The following is a 26,113-nucleotide window of genomic DNA, read 5'->3' on the forward strand; positions in this document are numbered from 1 at the left end:
TGAAATAGGCTCTTTTAAGGAGCTTATAATGAAATCATAGGAGAACCCCATGGTTTATACACATTGTATATGTGTCAATATGCAAACATATGTCATAAAATTACAATTTGCCAAAACAGCTTTCTTTTATATGTATAAAACAAAGCACCACTGAAGACAAAGCATGAATGCAAGAGAAAGAGGTAATAACTACCATTTTCACTAGTAGTACACCTCAGCTTTGACAATGAAAACATTAGGTATTTCTTGAAGATTATTCAAAAGCTAATGCTCAAAATGGGTTTTGTAAATCATTTATTATGATTGAAAGGGAAGAAAATGATAGGAGACAAATATTACAATTAAACATGTAACATTATTCTTTTGTAACCAATCATAATAACATACTTTGAATTTTTTAAATGGCTACATAAGTAATTTCACAGAAAATAAAATTTTCACATCATCAGTTACAGAAAATTGATTTCTTTCCATCAAAATATTTTATCTCTGCTCTATCAAAAATAAATGCCAACTCTAGGGTACTACCATTTAAGCTAAGCCTTCACTACTGTTTAAATTAGAAGATTTTGAGGGGGTGAGGGCTTATGAAAAGGTGAACTAATGATTGCCTGAGAATAAAGTTCTCACACATATGTAACAGCTCGGCCAAGCCTCTGGCTCACCAACTAATGATTTTTAAATGGTTTTCTGGGAACTTAGAAACTCTATCGTATCCCAGCCAAAAGCCTCCTGAGAGTCATCCCAAACTGGTAACCAGTTTATTCCCAAAAACTAATTTGCTTATGCAGTGAGTGGTTGTGGCTCAAACGATTTAAGAGAAATAGTAAACGGAAATCTATTTCTTATTCTCTCTCTTTTTTTTTTTTTGTCTTGTCATTACCCATAAAGCAATGTCTTACTTGAGCTGGGCATTTTTTGGCTCTGCCCTTTCTAAGGATGCTAATATAGGATGAAACATTTTTAAAAGGCTTAGTGTGAGAACAGTACATTGCCATAGGGAGAAAGCAGCAAAGAAGAAAATATGAAGGCTCCGCCAACAAATTAATTCAGCAGCTAACATTTTTTTTCCAAATTGGTTAAAAAAATACCATCCACAAAGTGATAAATATGTCCAAAAAATAAATATGAATATTCTACACATAAATAGTATTAAGTATGCTCATGATTACTATTGCAATTAAACATTTCTATAATTTTCATATCTTATCACAGTTTCATTTTTATCATGAATACCAATTACTCTGTTCTGATACATATTGGAATGTACTGATCAAGTATGTATCCTAGTAAAGTAATATATTTCTAGACTCTTTCAACCAAAATTTTACCTCCTTTGACAGAAATATTACTTTCTCTTTTCTTTTAAAAATATTTCTGGGAATTTATTTTCAAATTATAATTAAAAAGTACTATATGAGGCACAGCTTTAAGAATTGTCTTTGTTCAGATATTATTATTTAAAAAAACAAGGTCAAGATGACCCAGCACCAAATGCAGTGAAATATGGGCACTATTCCAGTGAACTCAGGCTATGTTGACAACCAAGAAATGTCAGAAATCACTGTCTCGCTTTAAAGTTTACACTCCAGTGATCTGAAAAGGTGACCGGGTATGCTTTCTAATATCACGTAGGAGGTTCTGGTGACTTAACTCCTGTTTTCCCACTCAATGATTCATAGGGCCAGAAGATTTACTGTACTTGCTCTGAAAGTTTACCCACAAATACTACCCTGCAGCTGTTTCTTACAATGTGTACTCTCTTTCTTTACAAACACCATATCATTAATTAAAAGCACACTTAATTACAGTACTTAGTTTTTTGGCAGTGAGCATTTCCAAATAATCAACTGGTTTGCCAATGAGAGTTTGGAATCCCCCTTTCTAAAGATTGCCAGAATATTTTTTTAAAAAGGAAAAAAACAACCCATATTGGAAGTGAGAAGGGAGATGGAAACAATGACAAATTCTAACCCTTTTAATGTAAGAGAAAATCAGTGTGTTGGCAAATTTTGTTGTTTTATTATTAGCATTCATTCAAATATTTATGAATCAAATAAAAGTGAGTAACCCTCATTATTTTTAAAGTTTGGAATACTAGTGCGTGGGTGCCGTGTTGCCAGGATGTAAATGAACTTATTCAGGGGTGATGCAGCCACTGCTCTGGGGACAGGGCGTGAATGTTCAAGCCCCCAAGCTTTCAGAGTAAAGTGGGGCCTATGGTTGGTCTGCTGCTGGACAGAAAGGGCTGGCTTCCCATTGTCCTGGCTTGGGGTCCCCCGGTACGTGCTGAGAGCAGTGGTGGAGCAGAGAGGTGGTGAAGTGCTGCCTTTTGCTGATGGAAGTTGTTGATGTAACTGGCAATCAAAAGAGTGATTTCGAGAATCTAAAACAAGAAAAATAAAACCATTATGCTTCTGAGAAGTGGGCTGGCCATGGCTGGTCTAGATTTGTAAGTGCAAGGCTACCACGATTCTCTTCTATACAGATCAACCAATGAAATACATGTTCAGCACCATCAAGGCATAGACCTATTTTTCCATTACTGAAACCAGCAGAAAGAGTGATTCTTAAAAAGCCATCGAATTTAGTGGCAATATTAGAAAATGTGACAGTAGTACAAACTCTATCAATTATCTTAAAGCCACATTTGTGAATACATGAATTAAGATGGACTTACAAGGTATTATGCTAAGTGGAATAAGTCAGACAGAGAAAGACAATTACCATATGATTTCACTTATATGCTGGATCTAAAAAACAAAACAAATGAACAAACAAAACAGAAATAGACTCATAGGTACAGCGAATAAACTGATGATTACCAGAGGGGAGGGCAGTGGGGGAAAGGGAATAAAAGTAAAGGGGATCGAGAAGTATAAACTTCTAGTTATAAAGTAAATAAGTCACAAGGACGTAATGCACAGCATAGGGAATACAGTCGATGATAATACGGTAATAATTTTCTACAGTGACCAATGGTTACTAGGATTATCATGGCGATCACTTCATAAGGTAAATAGGTGTCGAGTCACTGTGTTGTATACCTGAAACTAATATGATGTGGTGTATCAACTATACTTTAATAATATAAAAAAAGAAATTCAGTGTATCATATCAACTCTTTTGAAAATAGACTACTGTGTGTTTGCTCTTATCCTCTGCAGTTATTATCTGCTTTCACTTAAGTACAGATTTCATTTAAAAAGATATCTGCCATTTTTAACAAAGCTTCAGATTTGGGTGAAAGGTTAAAGGAGTACAAATTAGTGGTTGATGGATGGTCACGGGATGGGGAGCACGGCATAGGGAATGCAGTCAGCAGTAATGTAATGGCTAGGTGGAGAGCCAAAGGAGAGAAAGAGCAATTAGGGGGATCATTTCATAAACTACATAAATGTCTAACCAATGTACTGTGTACTCAAAACTAGTAATAAAATAAAATTTTAAAAAGCTTCAGATTCTAAGAATAGTCTCTTTGAAAAGCTGACAATTTTAAGAGTTAAAGTTCTACAAAAATCAATTTCTCATTTTTTTACTAAAATTGGAATTACATGTTAGAATGTAATCTTATTTAATACTTTTAGTTAACTTTTACTACATTAAAACTACATAATTTGCTAAAAATAGTAAAGAAACAAGTACGTTTTAATTATTAAACCTCGATCTTCCCACTAATGAGTCCATAAAGTGAATTACTCCAAGTAAATAAGATAATGCATATAAAGTACTTGACAACAACTTATACCAAGGCCATTTATTTTGAACTTCCTATATAACAGGCACTATGCCTTCATTTAATTCATTTTTAACCCCTCCCTCCAAAAAAGTAACATTATACCATTTTTTTAGATGAAGAAACCAAGGCTTTAGAAAGATGAGGCAAGCAAGAATTTAGACCTAGGGCTGTTTATTTTCCCATCTGGAACTTAGTCTTTGTACAATAAATGTTTTAGTACGAAAAAACTAGTGTAAAAATGTTAGTGGAAAGGCTTCTACTTACCTTGGGTTTTGCCATGGCAAAAAGTAATTTCTCTGTTGGTTTGTCCTTTGAATGTGTATTGTTAACGACTACCATAAAATCATCTTGAAATCCTCCGAATGTCATTAGACTCTTGTACACATAGCTGACTATTAACCGCTTCAAAGAGAAGAAGTAAAAATGTTATATGCTCTTTGTTTTCAAAGATCAGAAATAAGTACCATATGTCTCCATTAAAATGTTCATATAAATTATGATGTAATATAATTTTCTAAAATCAAATTTATTATGATCCAAAATAGTTGCGTACTAATTTTATATAGGTACTATTTATCTTTATAATTAAAATATATTTGATTCTGAAAAAAATAACTCAGGAAAATGAGAAAATACAAGACAAAAATAAAAAGCATCTATATTCTAGCATCCAGTGGAAAACCACTGTTAATATTTTTCTATGTTCTTTAAGATCATATATATATTAGATTAAGCCATTTGAAAACTGATACTTTTTAAAAATGGTCAAATACTGGCAAATCCATATGGTTCACCCTGATATGTAAATTTTGATATACACAAACAGAAACCGTATCATGCATGTGGCTTCTTTTTTTAACTTAACATATTGTGAAACACTTTCTATGACAACAGATGTACTTGTATTTAAATGATTTTATAGATAATTTTTTAATTTAACTAAACTCCTATTGCAGGATATTTAAATCATTTTTATTTGTTACTATCTTACGCAATACACCAATGCATATTTTCAACATATTTCATAATACATGTACATAATTATTTCTTTGGTTATAAACCTCAACAACTGAAAATGCTACCTCAAAAAAAAAAAAAAGGGGACAATTTTGAGAATATTTCCAAACTATATTTCCTCTAGAAAGTTTACACCCATTTATGTTGCTAGCACCACAGTCTTGCTAACACTGGATACCATCATTCTTTTGACTCTATGCCAACCTGACTGGTGAAAAGTAGACTCTCACTGTTTTAGATTGAATTTGTATTTGATTACTAGTGACATTAACATTTTAAAATACATTAACTGAGCATTTGTATTTCTTTTGTGAATTGCTTTGGCCCATCTGAATGCTGGAATGTTTGTCATTTCCTTACTGTTTTATAAAACATCTGTGCTCATAAAAGATACCAACCTTTTGTCATATATGCAACAAATATTTTTCCCAATGTGTTGCTCAATTTTTAAAATATAATTTGAAGATGTACTGCCTAAAAGTAAAGGAATCTGCACACTTGGTAATTGCTTGCAAGACTCTGAGCAGACCATTCCAGTACTAAATGCCTCAAGAGCTGCAGCCCCCAGGGTCTCCTGCCTGGCCTGTGCGTCCATCTCCCAGGATCTAGGGGACTGGTTTATTTAGCTAAAGTAACTTAATATCGGTGTACAAATTTTTGTTGACTTTAAATCACTGACTTTATAATCTACAAGTTATCTATTCAAGAACTAAAAAGCATTCAAAACTATAAACTTCTTCAAAAAAGTTTTTTAGCAATTATAAGGAGAAACAGACACTTGTGACACTAAAGGATAGTTTGGTTTCCAAAAATTTCTCAGTGATCCCTGACTGTTCAAAGATAGGAGAGCCCCGCCACACCTACCAAGTGAATTTAGCAATTCCTGCCCTCCAGGTTAAAAAAAAAAAAAAGGAAAAAATTTTTACCATCTAATATGACACATAAGAAATATTACAGAAAATAAATTTCAGATAAATAAACAAACATATGGAAAGCACAGTTTGCCTTCATATTTGATCATATAAAAAGCTCTAACATACTGTATATGTACAAGTGAACTGGTAAATAATATGTTATGGGAAATTATAGTAACTATTATAGAAGTGTTAGTGAAACTGAACTTAAACTTTGGCAGCTACAGTTTCTACTTTAATGTTATCTTAAAGATTTTCATTTTACACAGAAAGCAATCTTTTTAACACTATAAATGAATAGCTATTTTAAGAATATTACCAGGATTACAATTAAGTCATGGTCTCTTAATATTTTTCTCATACACAATATAAGCATATCTCATTTTATTGTGCTTCAGTTTATTGCGTGTTGCAGATACTGCATTTTTGACCAATTGAAGGTGAAACACTCCACTAGCAAAAAGATTACAACTTGCCGAAGGCTCAGATGATGGTTAGCATTTTTTAGCAATAAAGTATTTTTTAAGGGATGTATATCGTTTTTTTTAGACAATGCTATCGTACACTTAATAGACCATAGTATAGTGTAAACATAACTTTTATATGCATTGGAAACCAAAACATTTGAATGACTTGCTTTTATTGTGATATTCGCTTTATTGCAGTGGTCTGGAACCGAACCCACAAGATCTCCAAGGTATGCCTGTATATAACCTGTCTAATCGTGTTTTAAAAGATTAAATTGTAATCTAATTATATATTTGTAGAAGAACTATTCATTATATAGTGTTAGGAAGACTTTTCTGTGTATGAGAAAAATCAGATTAAGATATCATAACCTTCTGTTTACAGTACACTGAGCAATGGAAAACAGTTGACTCAGTGCAAAACTTTAGGATTTAATCTTACCATGGAACTGAATTCTAAGATGCTTAAACCATCTTCATGTATAGCCAGCCACAGGAAAGTACTTCCAAGTGATGATGGAGTTATGGGCTATGAAGAGGTGGAATATAAAAAATGCTAAGCAAAATTACACAAATATTTTTCAGCTTAAATGCAATGCAACACTTGAAACAATAACAACTTATTTAAAATCTCTGTTGGGGAGGAAGCAGTGTGGTATAATGGAAAAAGCAGTGAATCTGATATTGGGAGACCTGGGTTTGAGATCCAAACTTGCCATTTATTAACATGTGCCTTTGGACAGGTTACTTGATCAACTCTCTGGCCAGGGTTAGTCTCTCCATCCTCAGTGTTCCTGCAGCACTCCGTTCATGTCACGCTTAGCCATATTCACCACACAGTGCTTGTTTCCAGGCCTATTGCAACACTAGATTGTGAGTTCCTGGAAGTTTGAGTACAACCCATCTGAAACCAAAGGCTATGTATCCCTAGGGCTTAGCTCTGTGTTTGACAAATAGAATTCAGTAAACACTAAATAAATGAGCAAATGAGTGAGAAAATAAATGAACGACTAGATGAATGAATAAAGAGAAGAAAGCAGAATTCGACTGTTGTTTTCAGTCTAACGATGAGCCTAATGAGTATAAGAAATGATTGAAGGTAGGGGGACATGGAGCAGAGGGAAAACTATAGAGAAGCTGATGACTTTCCTGCCCTTTCCTTAGTGCCCCTTCATTGTCTTCTTCAAATTGTTGAGAATTTCCTTATTTTCTTTTTAAAAGCCGAATATGTAAACCTGGGGTGACTATTACCACTGTTTTATTTTCCTGAACTGAATAGTCTCTCCAGTCTTTCTTACTTTTGCAAGAAACAACTTGGCACCAAAGAATGGCCATTTCCTGGCTACTGTCAAATAAATTCGCACACAATCAGCAGCACTATGTCCCCGGAGGGCCATCCATCTGGTTGACAGTCGCTGGCAAAGCTGCCTAAAAAAGAGAGAACAAAAGCAAAAATACAAAAGCAAAACAAAAACAACGTATCATCTTCCCAAGACAAAGTTCTTCTTAAGTCAATCCTAGATACAACTGGGATACCCAGGCATAACCTAGGCGAAGCTGTTAGTTTGTGGCTCCCATCTAGTATGTCCACCCCTTGTCCTTTTGTAGCATTCTTTTCACCAAATTCTTATTATTAGTGCTCTTGGCATGACATAGGTTTTCACTGCCCACCTACTTCAGGTACATTTTAGAAATATGATTAGCCAACATCAACTTTAGTGTAAATCAGTTTAAAAGGTAATTTATCATGGGAATAATTTTCATTTTTAAAGAAAAGCACAAGAAGTTGTGACCAAAGAACGAATCCCTAACAGTGGAATTTTAGGTATTACCACTCCTGGCTTCGAGAGATGTCAGATGCAGGGGAAACCTCTTAAATAAAATCATGAAGACAACCACTAAATTTACATAGACTGATCTCAAATGTTTCTATTTTGGAAAAAGCTTATGCTGAATTGGATTGGCTTCTATTTTTTAAGTTACAGCTTTTCTTTATATGCACTCAAAAATAAAAACTCCAGGGTAGTTGAATTTAATTAAAAACTTTATTTTAAAATATTTAAGAAATTAGTTTATTTTTATTCCTTTTTTTTTTTTTTTTATAATGGAATACCTTAAGAGGTAAAAAAATCTTTTTGGCGAATACTTCATAAAATTAAAAATATTATTGTTTTTTTTTTTGATTTGTTAGCAGGATTAATTTGGACAAGAATGAATAGGATCAAATGAAAGGTAGATCATTTAAATTATGGTAAATTTTTTTTCATTAAAAAAATTTTTAACCTAGATTCTAAAGCTTCTACACACATCTTAAATAAACTTCTTGGGAGTCAACACTATTAAAAAAGTCTTTAAAAAAAAAAAAGGTCACGTACAATTTTTTTCCTCTTTAAACTTTGAACAGAAAAATATCACCAAAAAGCAGTGGGTCTCTCTGCCTTTTAAAAGTTACAAGTTGTTCCTCACCTTAACTGTTCTTCAGAAGACTCATCTCTATACCTTTTAGGATAAAATTTCTCTATGACTTGCTTTAGAGTTTGATTTGCTTTGCATTGATTAGTAACATGCCCTGCTGGAGTTGAAAAAGGTCTTTCAAAATCTCCAATCTCCACCTAATTGGAAATCCAAAAAGGAGAAAATACAGCATATTGAAAAGAGTTTAAAAAAGAAAATCATTTTTATTCTTTCTAAACATTCTCTATAACATATATAAATCTACTTGTCGTGATTGTGTGATTATGGAATTTATAATCATATATAAGCATTATTATTAAAATCTAAATTCCATTTGAATGATAATTTTGAAAAAAATTTATAACTTAACCATTTCAGTTCCATTTCTACATTAACCACCCTAAGCTAATATCATCATCTAATAGTATTTGCTGAAGGCCATACTACTCTACTATTGCCTATTACAACATAGGGAAAATTTTCATTTTTAAGATACTATTTTAGTTGATAATAATAAAGCAAAGTAGAAATTAAAAATGAAAGACAAAGAAGTTCTAAAGCTAAGAGGAATTTCAAAAAGTATTATTGGACTTTTTAACGGTCTTTACTGAATATAACGAAAGCGAAAACTATATTCTCCTTCCTTTCTTCCTAGATTTTCCCCATAAATGTTACTATATTCACCTCCTCATTTTATTGTTATTCCTGGGAATAGAGCCCCTTTCTCCCTGAATGAAAGAATGTTCAATCCTTATCTCTATTAACAGGCTACCAAGATGCCATCCCCTGGCCACCCATCCAAATACCTACCTATCCATCTCTCCATCCACTATCCACCCATTCATTAATTCAAACCTGTACTGAGTCCTCATTATATGTCAGGTACTGGTCTAAGTGCTGTAAGAAAGAACAACGTTGAGCACAGTTCCTATACTCAAAGAGTTTACTGTCTAGTTGGGAGACTGAAGTATAAGCGAATACTTGTGATGAACTGCATTAAATGTCTTGAATAGGGTACCAAAGGAGGGTTCAAAGAGCAAGATGGGGTGAGGGATATTCAGACGAATGTCATACATAACATTCACATCCTTATTCACAATACTCCCCAACAAACAGATAGAGAGTCCCATCAAGACTGGGATGGTCTCAAAGTCCTGGGTCACCATTTCAAAAGGGCCTTCTGCCTCCATGTAAGCTGTTAGAACAGCCTCTGAGATTCTGACCCCTGTGGCTTCCCTTGTCTAGCTCATAATCTGACTGGTTACTGTCTAAATTCCTCAGTTGAGCTTCATCCTTACAGACTACTCTTAAAACTTTTTATATCTGACCTAGTCTCGTACTTGTTGGTTTTTTGGCTTGGCTTTTCTGTCTGGCTGTCATCCCCCTCTCCTATTTAGTCAGGCATCCTTCCTAATGTCCTCACACCAAATAAACATCGTCCATCTGCTCTTCAAATATACTAAAATCTTTCTCCCAGAGTAAACTTTTTATTGTGCTCATCTATCACCAGGTAGTACCTAGCACAGCTACCTGTAAAATCCGAGGCCAGGATTAACCTCCAAGAATACGGCAGTTAGACAAACAACAGTTACAAAAGTGGCAGGCTATTCAAGGTAACCTTGCTTCTGAGGGAACTCTATAGTGGTACCTCCAAGCTTAGTGTCTCCCCTCTCTGATGCCTGGCATACTGTGTGGCACAGAATGATCACAATAAGTGTCTGGAAAATAACTGAAAATCAACTCAGATAATTCCCAACATGCCTCACACCAACGTGATGCTTTACTAGACACTATGTACAACAATTAATGATCAGCTCCAAGATTTCCTAATTAGGACAGAGAATATCAACATGGACCTACAGATGTTCAAATCTACAACAGAAACAACTCTTTTCTTCTACAAGGCTCAGATCTCTTTAGTACATTTCATTAATCCTCACAAAAACTACTCTTTTGAAAAACAGAGGTATTATTTAATTTTCCTTTTATAGATGGAGAAATTATACTTTTTAGTTAGTAATGTGCTCAGAATTTTCTAGGTGTGTGGTCTTACTTTTCTAGCTCTTCCTCACCTAAAAAATGTTAGAAGTACATATCTCCAAAGTATATTATAATTTTTCTTGAAGAAGCTTTCCTACAAAATTAAAAGTTAAAGGAAGAAGACTAACTAAAATTTTAGTAAAAATGAGACTGATTTTAACAGAATCTGTGCCTTTAGAGAACTACAGCCTAGAATGGCACATGATAGGAAACCATTTCTAATCCTATCTCAAGGAAAATATGGCACTTATTTCTCTTTTCCTCAGCTTTTCATTACTTGCAAAAGAGAACACTCCATGTAGCACTAATGCTTTAAACTTTGGATGACCATAAACGTTTTTATAAGAATAAACTAAATCATCCACTGTTGATTCATTCAAGACATTTATGGAGAATAGACTATGTGTAAGGCACTGTGTGAGATACAAAGATAAATAGGGACAGTCCTTGCCCTCAGGGACACCACAGTCAGTGGTCCAAAGCAGAAACAAATAAATAATAAATCATTGAGGTCAGCACATAAAAGATATGAGCAGGACATTACAGAAACTCCAAAAAGGACATATAACCTACCCAGCAAGCATTTGGGAAATTCTCCTAGAATAAATGACACCTAAGATAAAAATTAAAGGATAAGCTTAAGTTAACAGGTAAAAGGATGGGGGTAGAAATGACAAATAAAGCCTAAGAGGTAAGAAAAAGTGAACCAAGTCAGGGAACCACAGTTTATGCTTCATTGAAGTATAAAGTTCAAGGTAGGGAATATTGAAATATAAGGCTGGAGAGGCAAGCAGAGTTTAGATCATGAAAGTCCTTCCATGTAAACAAAGGAATGACATAGCTAGATTCACATTTTTTCTCTATCTCCAGCCCAGTTATTAGTGCTGCATAACAGACTACCATGGCAATTTCCAGGCCTGGGCCTTAAGATCATGGCAGCTTCTACTTCTGTCTCCCTTTCAGAATATTGCTCTTGCCATCCAACCACCATTCTGTGAGGCAGCACAGGAAGAGATTAGGCATAGGTGTTCTAGCTGACAGCCCCAGCAGAAGTTCCATTAGATGTGTGAGTGAACGAGCCTTCAACGAATTCCCATGCTCAGCTGTAGAGTCACAACCAGACTTCGAGCTGTGCCAGCTGATGCCATATGCAGCAGAGACAAGCTGTCCTCACACATCCCTGTCCAAATTGTTATTGTTTGAAGTACTGAGTCTTGGCATCATTAGTTATGCAGCAGTAGGTAACAGGAACAATCTCTCTAGCATCTGGGTCGAGGATAAATTTGTGGGGGACCAGACCAGAGAAAAACACACTCGTCAGAAGCCTGATGCAGGAGAGCAGGTAGAGTGTAGTGATGGTAAGGATGTGATAGCAATGGTGGTCAGCACGGAGAGGAGAGAACAGAGTAAACACATCTAAGAGTTAAAATGGGTAGTGTTGGACGTGGTTCCATAGTGTAGCGGTTAGCGTGTCCACTTTACACGCAGAAGGTCCTGGGTTCGTGCCCCAGTGGAGCCATAATCCATGGGCTACAGCCATGCCACCCTGAACAAGCCCGATGTCTGATCTTGGAAGCTAAGCAGGGTCGGGCCTGGTTAGTACTTGAATGGGAGACCACGTAGGAAGACCAGGTGCTATAGGCATTAATAAATAGTAAATAAAAAAAATGGGCAGGGTATGGTGACTGGGGGAAAGGGTGAAGGGGAGGGCAGTCAGTGATGACAGCTGAGTGATGACAGCTGGATTTGAAGCTTGCTTGAAGCTTGCTTGAGGCACCGAGTGAAGGCAGTATCACAGTGCAGATACAGATGTGAAGGAAGAGGAGGAGAGGCGATTAGTTCAGTTCTTGATACGGTGAATTTAAGGAGCCTGTGAAAGAAGTATGAACTGGAGAGAAAAGATTTGGGGATCATTGGTATAGGTGGCAGATAAAATAAAGAGAATTAATAAGATGTCCTGGGACAGTGTGTTGAGTGAGAAGGCTAAACACTGATGACGTATCACATAGGTGCCTTAACACATTTCCTTAAGTAACCTCTGCAAAGATGAGGTAGAGACTTTTGCCTTGTATGACCATTCTCTGAGCTTTTTATCTGAGCTCACTGCTGCCCATCTAAGACTCTATTCTCCAGTCTCTCTTGTAGGTTGGCAAGGCCATGTGACTAAGTTTTGGCCAGAGGGACATAAACGGAAAACTTCTATGGAACTGGGGGGGCATTTCTCTAAGGCAGGAGGACATGCCTTTCTTTAGGCCTCCTCTATTCTGATGCCTGGAATACTGATGTGATAGCTGGCCCTGGCAGAGTGCAAGGACCATGAAGATGACATGTCAGGGATAGGAGAATGGAGAGCAGGATAAAGCCTATGCCCCTAATGACTTCGTAAAGGTGTCAGCAAGTCTCTCTCTCTATGTGAGACAAATATCCTTCGTGTAGATTGTCATTATTAATTTGCATATGTGTGATTACAGAAGTCTGAACTTAATCCTAATTGATACAATAGGTGAATAAGAGAAAATACTTTAGCTTTTTAAAAGACTGATTCCTATTAGATTACTGAACGATTTCAGCATGGCATCCTTAGTCCCACAGCTCTACACTCAAACTTCTTTATTAAATACAAAACCTAGTGGTATACTTTCAAGATAATTAAGAAGCTAGATTCCCTTTATAGAGTACTGTCTCATTCTACATCATTGCAATTGTGAGCAACTGGAGTCAAACTAATTTTTAAGGTGTTAATCATAGCAAAATAAATTTAAAAAATTACTAAAGGTATATTATTTTACCATAGTTAATTCAGTGTTGAAATTCGTATTTTATTCTTACAAAATATTACTCCACATAACACGGAAGTTACCTGAGCTAAAAGAGCAGCCATTTCTAATGCCAGGTCCTTGTTCAGAGGAAAAAGTCCATTTATTATTTGGTCATTTGTCTGATACATTAACAGCAGCTTTTCTCTGTCAGTCTCCCCACGAGCTTGCATGGAGAAATACAGTCTGTAAAGAAAGAGAAAATTTTTTCATTAAATAAAATTCTTACAAAGGAAGTAAGGGTTGTTCTAACACAGTTCTTCTCTATGTGATACAAACTTAGGCCATTACTATCTGTTGATGACCTCTGTTTCTCTATGATACAAGCGAACTGAGGAAATCTGCGCTGAGGCTGAGGCTGAGGCTGAGGAATGCTTCTACGCTATGTTTTTATGCCCTGAAATACCAAATCCTGAAGTGTTACTGAGGAAGGACATAAGACACTGAGCAAAATTAACTATTCTCTTTCTTGTGGGAAATGCTAATGCGATGTTTCATTTCAATGGGCTGTATAAACCCAAGTTTCAAAACACTCATGATCTTTCCTAAATACCTTGGACACACCAGGGAACAGGAAATGGAGTTTTCAATTCTATATCAACGTTAGATTGGAGGGGTGCAGTTTCCTCTGAGAATCTAAAAGATAATATTTGTACATTTAAATGTTTTGACTTTTTTGAAGACATTCTGACAGGCAGCTTTAGGAGCTCAAAATCAGTTTACATGTTATTTCACTATTACTTGTTGAAGTGTGACATGGGTTTGTCTAGGTCTCGATCAACTCAGTGACCCTCTCTATTTATGCACTATGTTGTTTCTTTATATGTGAGATCTCTGGGGCTCTGATTTCAGGCTGCAGATCAAGCGTGGGTGCTGTCAATGCTGTAAGTGCTGTGACAGGGGGATGGGTAAACAGCACCTTAACATATCTTGGTACTGTCATGACAACACAGGAAAAAGATATTTATTTTATTTATTTTTTTAGGCGAGGCAACCCTTAGTTGACCTCACAGATTGCAAGGACCTTGTCAGCTTACAATCCCTTATTTTTATTAATTTTTTTTATTTTTTACACCTACAGCACCTGGTCTTCCTAGGTGGTCTCCCATCCAAGTACTAACCAGGCCCGACTTTGCTTAGCTTCTGAGATCAGACGGGATCGGGCTTGTTCAGGGTAGCATGACCATAGATGGAAAAAAGAGATTTAAATCCAGCATTTTTTAGGTGCGAGCCCAATTGGCTATAACTGGATTTTTAGCTTTTTTCTCCCTATATACTTGAGAGAGATGACACACTTCTATCAGTTACAGTATCTCTTGCAATAATGAACTCAAATAGCAGGGACTAGGAGGGTGGCAGGTCAGAATCTCGGAGGAAGCGTGGAGGGTAGTGTACTTGGTAAAGCTCTCCCTCCGCATGATTCTGATAATTCTTTCCGCCCACCCCAGCTTATGAATCACTGGCCTGGGCAGTCATTCAGAGTGGTTTCTTGAAAAATAAATCCTAAGCCCCATTTTTATCTGTGACGGCACAATGACAAATTATTAACTGGTAAAAGAATATGGCTGGGCAAGAGACATCGATTCCAAATTAAAAATGATGTAAGCAAAGTGGTATGAAACAAAGAGAATAAAGTTGAAGGGGAAACCCTCCCTTTTCAGCATGCTGACAGTGTACATAGGTTATTTTCTCCACTTGAAGTTAAGAACTACGTTTACTCATCACCATAATTCACTAGAGTTTAGCTAAGCATTACCACGGAAAGGTTCTTAATAAAAATTTGAATTGGTAATACAGCTAGGAAGGGAAAAGAACCAGATACAAATGACTAGAGGCCAGAAGAGCTAATGTACATTTTCAATTGTTCCTGGCATGCCAATAAGATTGAACCTGGGAAGGGAAAATGAAGCACTATAAGCAAAAGAGGGAAAAATAATCCCAGCCACATATAAAGGAACACAACATGTAGGAATCATAGGCTCAAGCTGCTAATGAAGCACTTTGGGCTCCAACAACTATACAGGTATTTGGAGAGAATGTGGAGAGGAACTAAAGAGTCACAAAAATGATCGAGAAGTCAGGAAATCAAATCCATGGATATTGAATAGGAAAGGCGCCAGGAGAATGTGATCTGAGTCTCTCTCAATATGACCAGTTCCCCAATCCTAAAGAGGCCTAAAGCAGAGAAAGTGGGTCTCCGTCACAGCAGGCAGGGCACAGGCAATCTAGCAGGGGTAGTCCCAAATGTTCACCTCTTCACTTGACACCCAAGAAGCTGAATACTGTGTGAAGGAAATTTCATCACCATGTGGACCAATACCACTGTACAAACACTGCTCCAAATTTAGCAAGGCTCTGAGCACTGCTGAGTAATACTTTTGCTTGCCTCCAACCAGCTCCATATTTCATTCCTCAGAGCATTTATTTCCTACTGTTGCCAACTCTTGTAAACTTACTGAGAGCCTGTTTTCACTCTCCACTTCCCTTCCCTTCCCTCTCCATCCACTTTGGTCTGCTGACAGCCCTCTACTAGAACTGCAGTTGTGACCTGCCCTTCCCTGTTCTCTTCTTGCCTCAATGGACACTGCCTCAAGTCATCTGCTTGGAGGTCAGCACTCTGAGAAGCCTTCCGCTTTGTTCCCACAACAGCTTGTACCTATTCATGTTATATTCACGGTAAGAGCAAATATGGACAAGACATTTACTACGTGGCAGACTTTGATCCAAAGTCTGCTTTACATTTGCTGACATGTAGTCCTTTGGACAACTCTAGAGGTAGGTACTATGTTCATCTCCATTTCACGTACAGGGTATCTGAGGCACAGCAATGGTAAGTGATTTGCTCAAAGTGAGTGGAGGAACTAGGATTCTAACCCAGGCAGTTTCTCTCCAGAGCCTAAGTTCTTCACTACTCTGCTATACTGTCTCTATAACAGCATTGATCACATTGATAAAATGTTCATCTCTCCCTATAAAGTGTAAGATTCTAAAGCATAAGGAATTCTATTCACCTTTGAATCCCCAGGGCTTCAACAAAGCCTGGAACTGGCAGACACTGAACAGATGTTTACTGCATGAATGGATAAATGAATGGTAGTGAGAAATGCTAAATATGGGAATTATTTGCCAAAAGCCTGAAGAATCCCCTTTCTGTAGCCTTGGGCAAATAATTCCCTAAAGCTCCAGTTTCCTCATATATAAGATGGAGATGATAATAATACCTACTTCATAGGGGTGTTATTAGAATTACGAGATGATGCATGAAAAGAGCTCAGCATAGGGCTTGGTGTGTGGTAAGTGCTCAATAAATGTTGGTTGCTGTTGTTGCTGTTGTTGTTATTTAGTATTATGATTTTTCTCTAGAGGTCTTTAGAACACAAGAGTTTCTTCATGCTGAAAATTTATGGAGTTATCGTAGCTGGAAGAAATGGGATAAACTAGATGATCTGTCAAGATGCTTCTTGGCTCAGGACCCAATGGGTATAGGCACTCTTACAATCAGCTCAAGGTGGCAAAGATGGGAATGTTAAACCATGCTCAGAAAATAGTAACAACAAAGGACTACTGAAAATGATCTTTTATTTCAAAGAAGGAGAAGGAAGAGTTGTTCTCTCTTGGGAAAGGGCCCTTGCCAGTTTTGTTTTGTTAAAAACATGCCTTTACTTTGCAATGTCAAACACATAGTAAGAAATCAAATTAAATAAGCAGCTTAAATATGAATAGAATTTGCACATTAGTTTCCAAATGGTCATCTATGAGAACAAGTTCAAAACTTACTAATTAGATCTTTAACCTCTGACTCTAAATAATTAAAATTCCATAACTTACTAAATATAAATAAAAATTCCATGATAAAGAGAGCTGGTATTTTCGTTTTTATGATAGTGCTGCTTGACAGACGAAGAATCAAGTCCGTAACAACGTGATAGGTCACAGCCAGTTTCTTCCTAACTGTGTCACTGGGAATTAGGGCTCATTGTCTAAGCCATTTATACCATATGCAAAACAAGATCATATTTAGAAACATAGTACTTTCTCATAGCTGTGGCTATCCAGTCATTTCAGACTTCTGTTAAAAATTAAACCTTTTGGTTTAGTTGTATTTTTTTCTGATGTCAAAGATACTGTGATGAGGCTTTTATTTTTAAACAAGGTGATCTTTATTATTTGTTATTCATGACTCTCTTTGTCCTTCCCAGTGGCATTTGCTAAACTTGGAGCATTATTCTTATCTGTGTCATTCAGGCCACCTTTCTCCATTTCATCCAAATTTAATGTTGGCTCCAACTGTAGCCATCATAGACAGAATTAGTATGTACAAAATAAGCATTCATAAAGTATGCATTATTAAAAATTGTCTTAGACATTAAAGTAATTCTATTTAGTGCCAATGGAACCAAATGAGAATTCCTGAACCTACAGAAAGATGGTAATTCCTTACTCTACAGAAAGATGTATGACAGGTCAGGTCCAGCACCTGGCTCCCTTCCACGACAGGCAGGATCAAGAGTCGGGGCAGCAATGAGAAGCACTCTAGATCAGTGCTTCTCAAAATTCAGCATGCATAAAATCACCTGGAGAGCTGTTAAAAACAGACTCCTGGGTCTTACTCCAGAGATTCTGACTCACTAGGTCTGAAGTGGGGCCGAATTTGCATTTCTAACGTGTTCCCGTGGGATGTTGAAGCTGTAGGTCTAGGGCCCATACTATGGGAACCACTGATCCAGCAATCACAGAACTAAAACAATCATCTGGAAGGTCACAAGTATTCTAGCCCACTGTTCGTGCCAGTCACCAAAGAGCCACAGATGAAGGCTATTGTCACTGGAAAAAGGTTCCTCCAGGATCAGAGCCTATTATGTTTCCATGATTTAAGTAATCCTGCTTTATGTGAGAAAGCACGATTTTAAACCTTAGCTACCAAAGCTTAACAGTCACCTTCTCGTGTACTCAGAACCCTTGCCAATCACTACAGTACATAAGCCCCTGAACAGAGAAGTTCCAATGGCTCACAACCATCATTATTCAGATCAAAGGAGTCCATTCAAACAGTGGGTGGCCCTTTAGTGGCTGAACGGAGTATGAAGTGTATGAAAAGAGTCCACAACATGCATGTGCCATATTTATTTAACCATTCTCCTACTACCAATGTACTATCCCTGCCCCTCCCACTACACCGCAAAAACACACACACTACTTTTTACTGTTCTAAAAAATATGGCAAAGGAAATATTGGGACATACTGGAATACTCTTGCCCACTTATGTGGGTATTTCTGTGGGATAGATTATTAGAAAAAGAAATCCTGAACTGGATCAAAGGCTAGTATATTCTTCATGTTATATCGTGGCTTTACTTGCTACACTCCAATTTTGGGTCTATGAACATCTTCCAAAAGTAGGCCTCTGAAAATAATCAATACTATGCCAATAATTCCACTAAGCTCTTGGTCTGATATTTTAGATTCCTCATTTTATAGGATATAAGAGCCAAATAAGACTGACAAACTACCTTTTATGGGGGGCGAGGGGTGGGGTTAATATGATTTGCTCAAAGACCACTTTATTAAGTGCCACCTTCTGCTAATGTATAGAAGAAGATATTTTTTAAAAAGCCAAGATATGGAAGCAGCCTAGGTGTCCATTGATAGAGAAATAGATAAAGATGTAGTATATATACAATGGAATATTACGCAGCAATAAAAAAGAATGAAATCTTGGCATTTGTGACAACATGGATAAAACTAGAGGGTATTATGCTAAGTGAAATAAGTCAGAAAGAGAAGGACAAATTCACTTATATGCAGAATCTAAAAAAACAAATAAACAAAACAAAAAGAGACTCATAGAAACAGAGACCAAAGGGATGGTTGTCAGAGGGGAAGACGGGTGAAAAAGGTGAAGGGGAATATAATCAATAACATTGTGATAAGTTTGCATGGTTACAGACGATTACTAGAATTAGTGGGGGTGATCATACTGTTAAGTTAAAAAATGCCAGGTATATTGGGTATATTGTATACCTGAAACTAATATAACTAATATAATATTACATGCCAACTATACTTAAATTAAAAATACAAAAGAAAGAGAGAGAGAGGAAATGAAAATGAGAATGAATGAATATGAATATATCACTTGTAAAAGACTTGGATAAACATAAATATTTCTTACTACAACTCTGCAATAGGGTATTTGAGTATTTAGCCCTTATGAAAAATGTATTAATAGTGTTAAAGAAAAATTTAAAAGTGAAAAATTCACCCTTGTATCAACTACCCTAAGACAGCAGCTATTTTTCCTTACACTTTTCTTTTAATCTTTGTCTAAATGCATAGTTTTATACAATAAATTATTCAAGACATTGAGTCTAGAATTTGAAAAAATTTTTGTGACAGTTTCTTCCTCCAGAAGTAGAGCTATTATTTATAGAAAAACAAATACACAAATGAATATAACTTTTAAGGCTATTCAATTGGAAATTAAATTGTAGGTACATGATTTAAACATAAGTGTATACTCCTACTTTAGCATTTGGCAATAGTATTACACACCTGTTTTTATAAGTTAGACGAACAGTTCTCGTACCTTCCCATTTCCCAGGCTGCTGTTCTTTGGAAGCCTGTTCCCACTTAGAAATAATGTCACAAATCTAGAAGGGAAGTGAAAAAGGGAGATTTATAATATTTTTCAAATCGCTATATTTTGAAGACAAGCATGTTTGTAAATTTAAAATTTTCAATTATTGCGATCGAACCAAATGGACTGAAGCTTTTTGTTTTAAGTTTCTGTGCAGCTCTGAGTTTACGGTTTAATTATAAATTGCTCTTTGGCCCACCTATCCTTTTGGACACACATTAACTTTGAACTGTGGTGATAAATATTTTACTGAAAAAGGAATCTTAATGAAGGACTACATGAGACTGGAAATGAGAGGATTCCAGAAATTTTTTTCATGATTTAGTCACTGAAGAAGCAATTTTCCCACCTTCTGAGTTTATAAAGATTGGAATAACTGAAATCATACTACAGAAATCTGGAACAAAATCTTAAGATTCTTCGATTGGGAAAGAACAACTATTCTTCAGGAATCTAATAAATGTTTGCTTATTTAAGTGATCATTTACAGAATTATAAATAAAAGTTTTCAGAAACGTGGTAAGCAGTAATGCACCAAAGCCCCTGATATTTACTTGACTCAAGTCAGCCAAAATTACTAGCTTATCTTCTTGACTAATTATTAACAATAGTGCTCCAGGAATGTCTGTCTTGAAAATTTACATTTGGAATTGTTGAACTGAACACAATATACTTGGAGATGAGGAGGGAAAAGACACTCATTGATCTAGATTTCTCAATATGCAGTGGAAGAAACAGGCAAAGAGGTGTGGGGTGAAACCATATCTAGTAACCAAAACATCTAATGAACTAAGTCTGAGCTTTAACAGTATTCTGTCGAACTCCATGGAGCCCCAACCAGTTTTTTTGCAAGTGGAGCTAGGCTTTGGAAGTTACTGTTGTTTCGTATGCTCGAAACTTGTGAGCTATTACTTATAAATCTTGTTCTTCCCTTACTCTGCCCTAATTTTTCATCTCGAAATCATAGAAATACCTTCACCCCATAACTAGGCACTTATTCCCAAGAGTGATCAAGGACCATATCAAGTAAGAAAAGGGTCTAGGCCCAGCTCTAGTTGTTTGATCTGGGGTAAATCACTTCCTATTCTGGGTCTGTTTCCTTATTTGCAAGATTGTTTCTCTAAGGTTCCTGATAGATCTGTAATTCTACATTTCTAATTGTTGCCTTAACTAGAAACTTTGTTAAAGTTATTTTACTATGACCTAGAAGAGACTGTTTAAAAATCTTCCAATTTTCTGTCTTTGCTTATGATTTTCTTTATGTCTGGAAGCCCTTCTTTATTTCCAAAGGTTCATTTCCTACCCATCCTTCAAAGTCCACTTCGGATATTGCCTAATTTCCAATGCTGAACTTAATCTCTCCCTCCGTGGAATGTCCACAGCACTCTTAAAACATTTATCACTTTCAACTTTAGTTTAAGGTTATCAACTTTAGTTTAGTTTTGTTTTGTATAAAGCTGCTCTTCCCTAAGCAAATTATAAATTTGCTATGGGCAGGGACTACTTCTGATCTTTGTATTCCCTACATGGTTCATTCCAGCTCCTGGGACACAATAAATAGTCAATAAATATTGCTGAGTGAATAAATGAATAAACTGGAAAACCATTTGATTAGAGCTTCCACTTATTACCCTTATTACCCTAATATTTAGTATTCTTACTATTATTAATTCTTTTTCTTTAATATGGAGTCTGTGTGTGTGCAGATGATACATTAAGAATTCTATAGCTTCAACAAAGTCCTGCAAGTTTTTTTGTATTGCAAAGATTAGATTGCTTAAATTTTTGTTTTTGAAAATTCCGGAACTTGAACTTGTTGTAAATAGCAAAGAGTAGTTTCTTTATTGTTCGCTGGGTGTGCCTGTGCCTCCTTGAAAGGACTTGGTTTACCTTGATGTTTCCTTGAAGACAATGTTCTAAATCCCTGCCAGAAGGATCATCAGTGAACAATGCAAATCCAGACTGTGCTGGCTTCCTCATTCCTGTATCCTGGTTCAGAGTATTCAAAAATTCTTCCACTGTGGTGGATGCATCAAATCCAACTACCTAAACAGAAATAACAAAGTTGTTCTTAGTAAAAAAGTATGTACATTTCAAACTTAGACATCTGAAGAGAAACAAGACATACTTGATGCATGATTGATGGTAATATATATTCGCCTAGGTGTTTTAACTTTTTTTTTTTTCACAGAATGCCACTGGAGAAAATTAATGTCATCTTAATTATTACTTTGCTGTAAGAATTCAGAAATCTTGGCTATAGCCTGCTGACAATTCAAAATAAGGTCATTTGACAGCTGTAAACATTTTGTAGAGATATTATACCTACCCACTGAAAGCAAACCAAGAACTATAGTACAATATGTAATCTTTAAGCACATGAAAAAAATGAACAACTATGCACTTAAATGAACAAATTTTCATGCATTATAGTTTGTTTCTTTAATATGCAGTTAAGTATCTGAATTTTGTGATAAAAGGCTTATGGCTACAAAGAGTAATTGCTAGCTTGGGAACATGTTTGCTTCAGTTAATAAGCAAGCATCTATGTCTGATAGTTGGGAGGGCCTGGGTAGGTTTTCTCAGACATTTCCTGAGATTTGGAGATTTTAAAGAGACCAAACTTGTACACCCGCAATGTTCGTAATCATTTCCTCACCTAACAGGTGCACTGGTGGCCTCAAACCAAACGATGTTTGTTTTTTTTTTTTTCTCCACTGCAATGGCAGTGAAACTCCTCCCTTATTTGGTTCAATATGGATTTGTTTTTAGTGTGAATCCCTTTTAGAAAAACTGTTTCAAAACTCAGCTGTTCTGATAAAAGATCTAATATATTTGCACATTTATCATTGCCAGCTGCTGACAAAGGTAGGCAAACAGTCTCGCTTCCCTGTTGCCCTGATGTTACACATAGGACTCTAGGCTAAGCATGTTTCCTTCAGGCTTTGTACCCTGATATATCCTGATATACCTGATATATCCCGTTCATGAAGTGCACAGGGATACTGAAGGGCAAAGAATGATGATAAGGATTTCGAAGAAGGGTTGAGAGGATTTCCATTCTTGAGGGTCTTGCTTCGCGATCTCCATTTTGTTGCGTTCTTTCTACACATCGCTGGCAATAAATGGCATATTTTCCAAATTCTGTTCTATAATACAAAACTTAAGATAAAGCCTAAGAATGAATTTAATTAAGACAACCTAATATATATAAGTATAAATAACCATTAAGAAAACTTTCCTTGGTGTATACTATTACAATGTATTATGCTAATTCTGACAGAAAATTTTCTTTTTGAATATAATATTAAACCTTTGTAACTTTTCTCAAATGCTAGCTTCTTTTTTTTCTTTTTGGGGGGGACATAATTCAGCCCCTAATATCACCACCCCTGCTGGTGTTTACTGCACCCCCCAAATAACTACCTCTATTCAAATCCTTATCTCAGGGACTATTTCTGGGGAAACTCAAAGAAATCTCTAAAAGATAAGAATCCTTTTGGAAAAAATGACAAAACTATCCCTAACACACTCTCGATAGCCACACTTCAGGGCTTTTCCTTGTATTATTGGCTCTTTACATGTGCATCTCCTCATGGTGATGACAGGGCCTATGCTTTATCGGTCTTCTCATCCCCACGCAGGCAGTGCCTTAGATGTAGGACACATCAATGCTGCTTGCTTTGCTTAAGTCAATGACATCAGTTCTTGTTAGTTCTAGTTCCTTTACTTTTGCCACTGACTGAATCAAACTCCCCCACAGAGCATTCTTCATCTTTATCATATTATTACAGTTATAAGATATATTTCAAATTATTAATTATCATATAATTACTAGTCAATATATAATAATTATTTTAAATATAAAGAAAATAATTGTATAAAGAATAGTATAGGATAACTTAAAAAACACATGATGTAAAGAAGTTTCCTTTTGAAGAACTTGGAAGTTAGTGCTTGACTGATAAACAAGGTAACAAAACATCTTCGAACAGAAATGAAAATATATTTTTCTTCTTTATCTTATAAAACATACATTCTTTAAAAATGTTAAGCATTAAACAAAACCACTGGAGTACATAAATGTAAAAGCTGGATAGAGATCTTACTTGCCCTCATTTGTTAAGTATAATTTTTATTCTGTTAATAAAAGCAGATCAATGACACCTCTAAATATATTTGTATCCAAGTGTCTTCTAGGCAGGCTTTAAAATGTCACCCTTTGGGTGATTTGTTGGTGATTGCAACTGAAATCACATGACCTTCATCACAGAGTCCCTGAAACAGATTATGAAATATAAATATTTTTCTATTGCTTCAAAGTTGTTTCTTGTTTAATTGTGTTTGTTTATTTGTTTGTTTTAGTCCCAGAGTCTATTTAAGTAACTTAACATTAACCTCTTGGACAAAATGACCCCAATAATCCTTGGCTAGGTGCCCTGGGTCCCAGTGTAAGAAAGCCATTATGACAGTTGGATTTTTGTCTTTATCAAGGGAATAAAAATTCTGAAGTAATTTAGATAGACACAAATATAAGAGGAGGGAAGACCACCAGAAAAGTTTTCCATGTAAAAGAATTCAATGTGGAGAAAAACAGTATAACAGGGAAAAACAAGGAAGTAAAATAGTTGCTGTTTTAAGAAAACTGTTAAGTCATTCATACTCAAATTGCACATAGACTTTTCACTTAAAACTATTCTTTGTCAAGTTTTAAGCTTTCACTGCAATCTTTCATAAGAGATTTAACATAACAAAGGAAATATTTTTTAAGTTTCACATAAATGATAATGAAAGGTTTCCTGTACCAACATTTGTTTCACACGTTCTTCCACAGTTGTACCTGGCAAATTACTAAATACTTATGATTTATTGTAGATTTAGAGGCCACATAAATGGTTCAGCTGGCTAGTTTTCTACGTACCTGGAATCTGCATTCCTCTTTAGGTGGAGCCTGAGGAGCCACAAGAAAGGATGATGGGGAAGGAAGAGCCCAACACAGAGCGCCAAGAGCTGCCAAGCCTGGGCAAAGAGAAGCATCATAGGTCAGGTACCATGTGGCAGTCAGAGATCCAAGTCAGAACTAGTGTGACTGATGGAGGTTGGCAGAGTAAAGGGGTGATGATAGTCTTTATTGACCCCAATATGCTTTTGCTTCTTCTACATATACATTATCTGCTTAGAACATTTATAACACATAAAAACTCCACACTGATTCAGAGCCATAATCCATCTAGTTGTGAATACTGTTGTCTAAAACTGAGGTACCAAAAAAGACATGTAGATATGACAGTCTTTTTTGATATTACACTCAAAGATTAGGGACATTGCTCCTTTTTTGTTCATTTATGTACTTACTCAGTCATTGGGATATAAGTAATGGCTTTGAGAACAGATAGATCAAAATATAGTAAAAAATCATATACTCCCAAATAAAACCAATCTACCCACACATACATAGATGAAAACATATGTAAATAAGGGGCAAGTATGCAAATACTAACAGAGATTGTCTTTAGGTAATAAAATTATATGTGATTTTTACTTTTCCTTTGTTCTCTTCTGTATTCTCTTTCCTATTTTAATCCATTTTTTTTCCATTAAGCAAGAATAGCTTCAATACTTTTTAAAAGTTATATTTTAAAAAAGGAAGAGAAAAAAGCACTGTTTCTGCTCTTGAGGTACCTGCAGTCTAAGGGAAGACATTCTATGTTTAAACAGTAATTTATAACATGGTTAATACCATGCCATACTTTGTTATAAGCATAACCAATGGAGGGAATGACTAATTGCTGTGGAAGTCAGGGAAGAATTCACAGGAGAGATGTTGCTTGGGCTGGACCGTAAAGTCTACATGTGGGAAGAAAGAAGGAGTATTTAGGTAATAGGAATAATGCCAAATGCAAGGTGAAGAATAATGCAAAGGCAGCATGTGTTTGAAGAATAGGGAGTATTTATTCTTTCTCTGTCTGTTGGAGGCAGGATATATGAAATAGAGTGGCGAAAGAGGAGGCCACTGCAGCCAGATTAT

General features: G+C 35.9%; 1 protein-coding gene and 2 pseudogenes across 6 annotated transcripts in view; 1 reads left to right on the forward strand and 2 right to left on the reverse strand.

Annotated features, from left to right (window-relative positions):
* Positions 1 to 277: 277 nt before the first annotated feature.
* Positions 278 to 26,113, reverse strand: part of PLEKHH2 (pleckstrin homology, MyTH4 and FERM domain containing H2) — an 87,172-nt gene continuing 61,336 nt past the window's right edge. For 3 of the 6 annotated variants that reach the window (XM_023531297.1, XM_023531296.1, XM_023531298.1), the window contains 10 exons: positions 25,007 to 25,104; positions 23,057 to 23,234; positions 21,976 to 22,131; positions 20,001 to 20,098; positions 13,492 to 13,633; positions 8,604 to 8,749; positions 7,436 to 7,565; positions 6,580 to 6,666; positions 4,004 to 4,141; positions 2,071 to 2,386 (listed from right to left, as the gene is read on the reverse strand). In XM_023531297.1, coding sequence (XP_023387065.1) covers positions 2,201 to 2,386; positions 4,004 to 4,141; positions 6,580 to 6,666; positions 7,436 to 7,565; positions 8,604 to 8,749; positions 13,492 to 13,633; positions 20,001 to 20,098; positions 21,976 to 22,131; positions 23,057 to 23,234; positions 25,007 to 25,104 — 1,359 coding nt within the window. In that variant the 3' untranslated portion in view covers positions 2,071 to 2,200. Of the gene's footprint in view, positions 2,387 to 4,003; positions 4,142 to 6,579; positions 6,667 to 7,435; positions 7,566 to 8,603; positions 8,750 to 13,491; positions 13,634 to 20,000; positions 20,099 to 21,975; positions 22,132 to 23,056; positions 23,235 to 25,006; positions 25,105 to 26,113 lie in introns of those variants that run through there. The other 3 variants (XM_023531299.1, XM_023531295.1, XR_002780680.1) reach the window with 2 other exon arrangements.
* LOC111740628 lies at positions 12,160 to 12,275 on the forward strand (annotated as a pseudogene).
* Positions 14,520 to 14,638, reverse strand: LOC111740670 (annotated as a pseudogene).

The sequence above is a fragment of the Pteropus vampyrus genome, unplaced genomic scaffold (genome assembly GCF_000151845.1).
Source record: "Pteropus vampyrus isolate Shadow unplaced genomic scaffold, Pvam_2.0 Scaffold66, whole genome shotgun sequence".
In the NCBI taxonomy this organism is placed as follows: domain Eukaryota; kingdom Metazoa; phylum Chordata; class Mammalia; order Chiroptera; family Pteropodidae; genus Pteropus; species Pteropus vampyrus.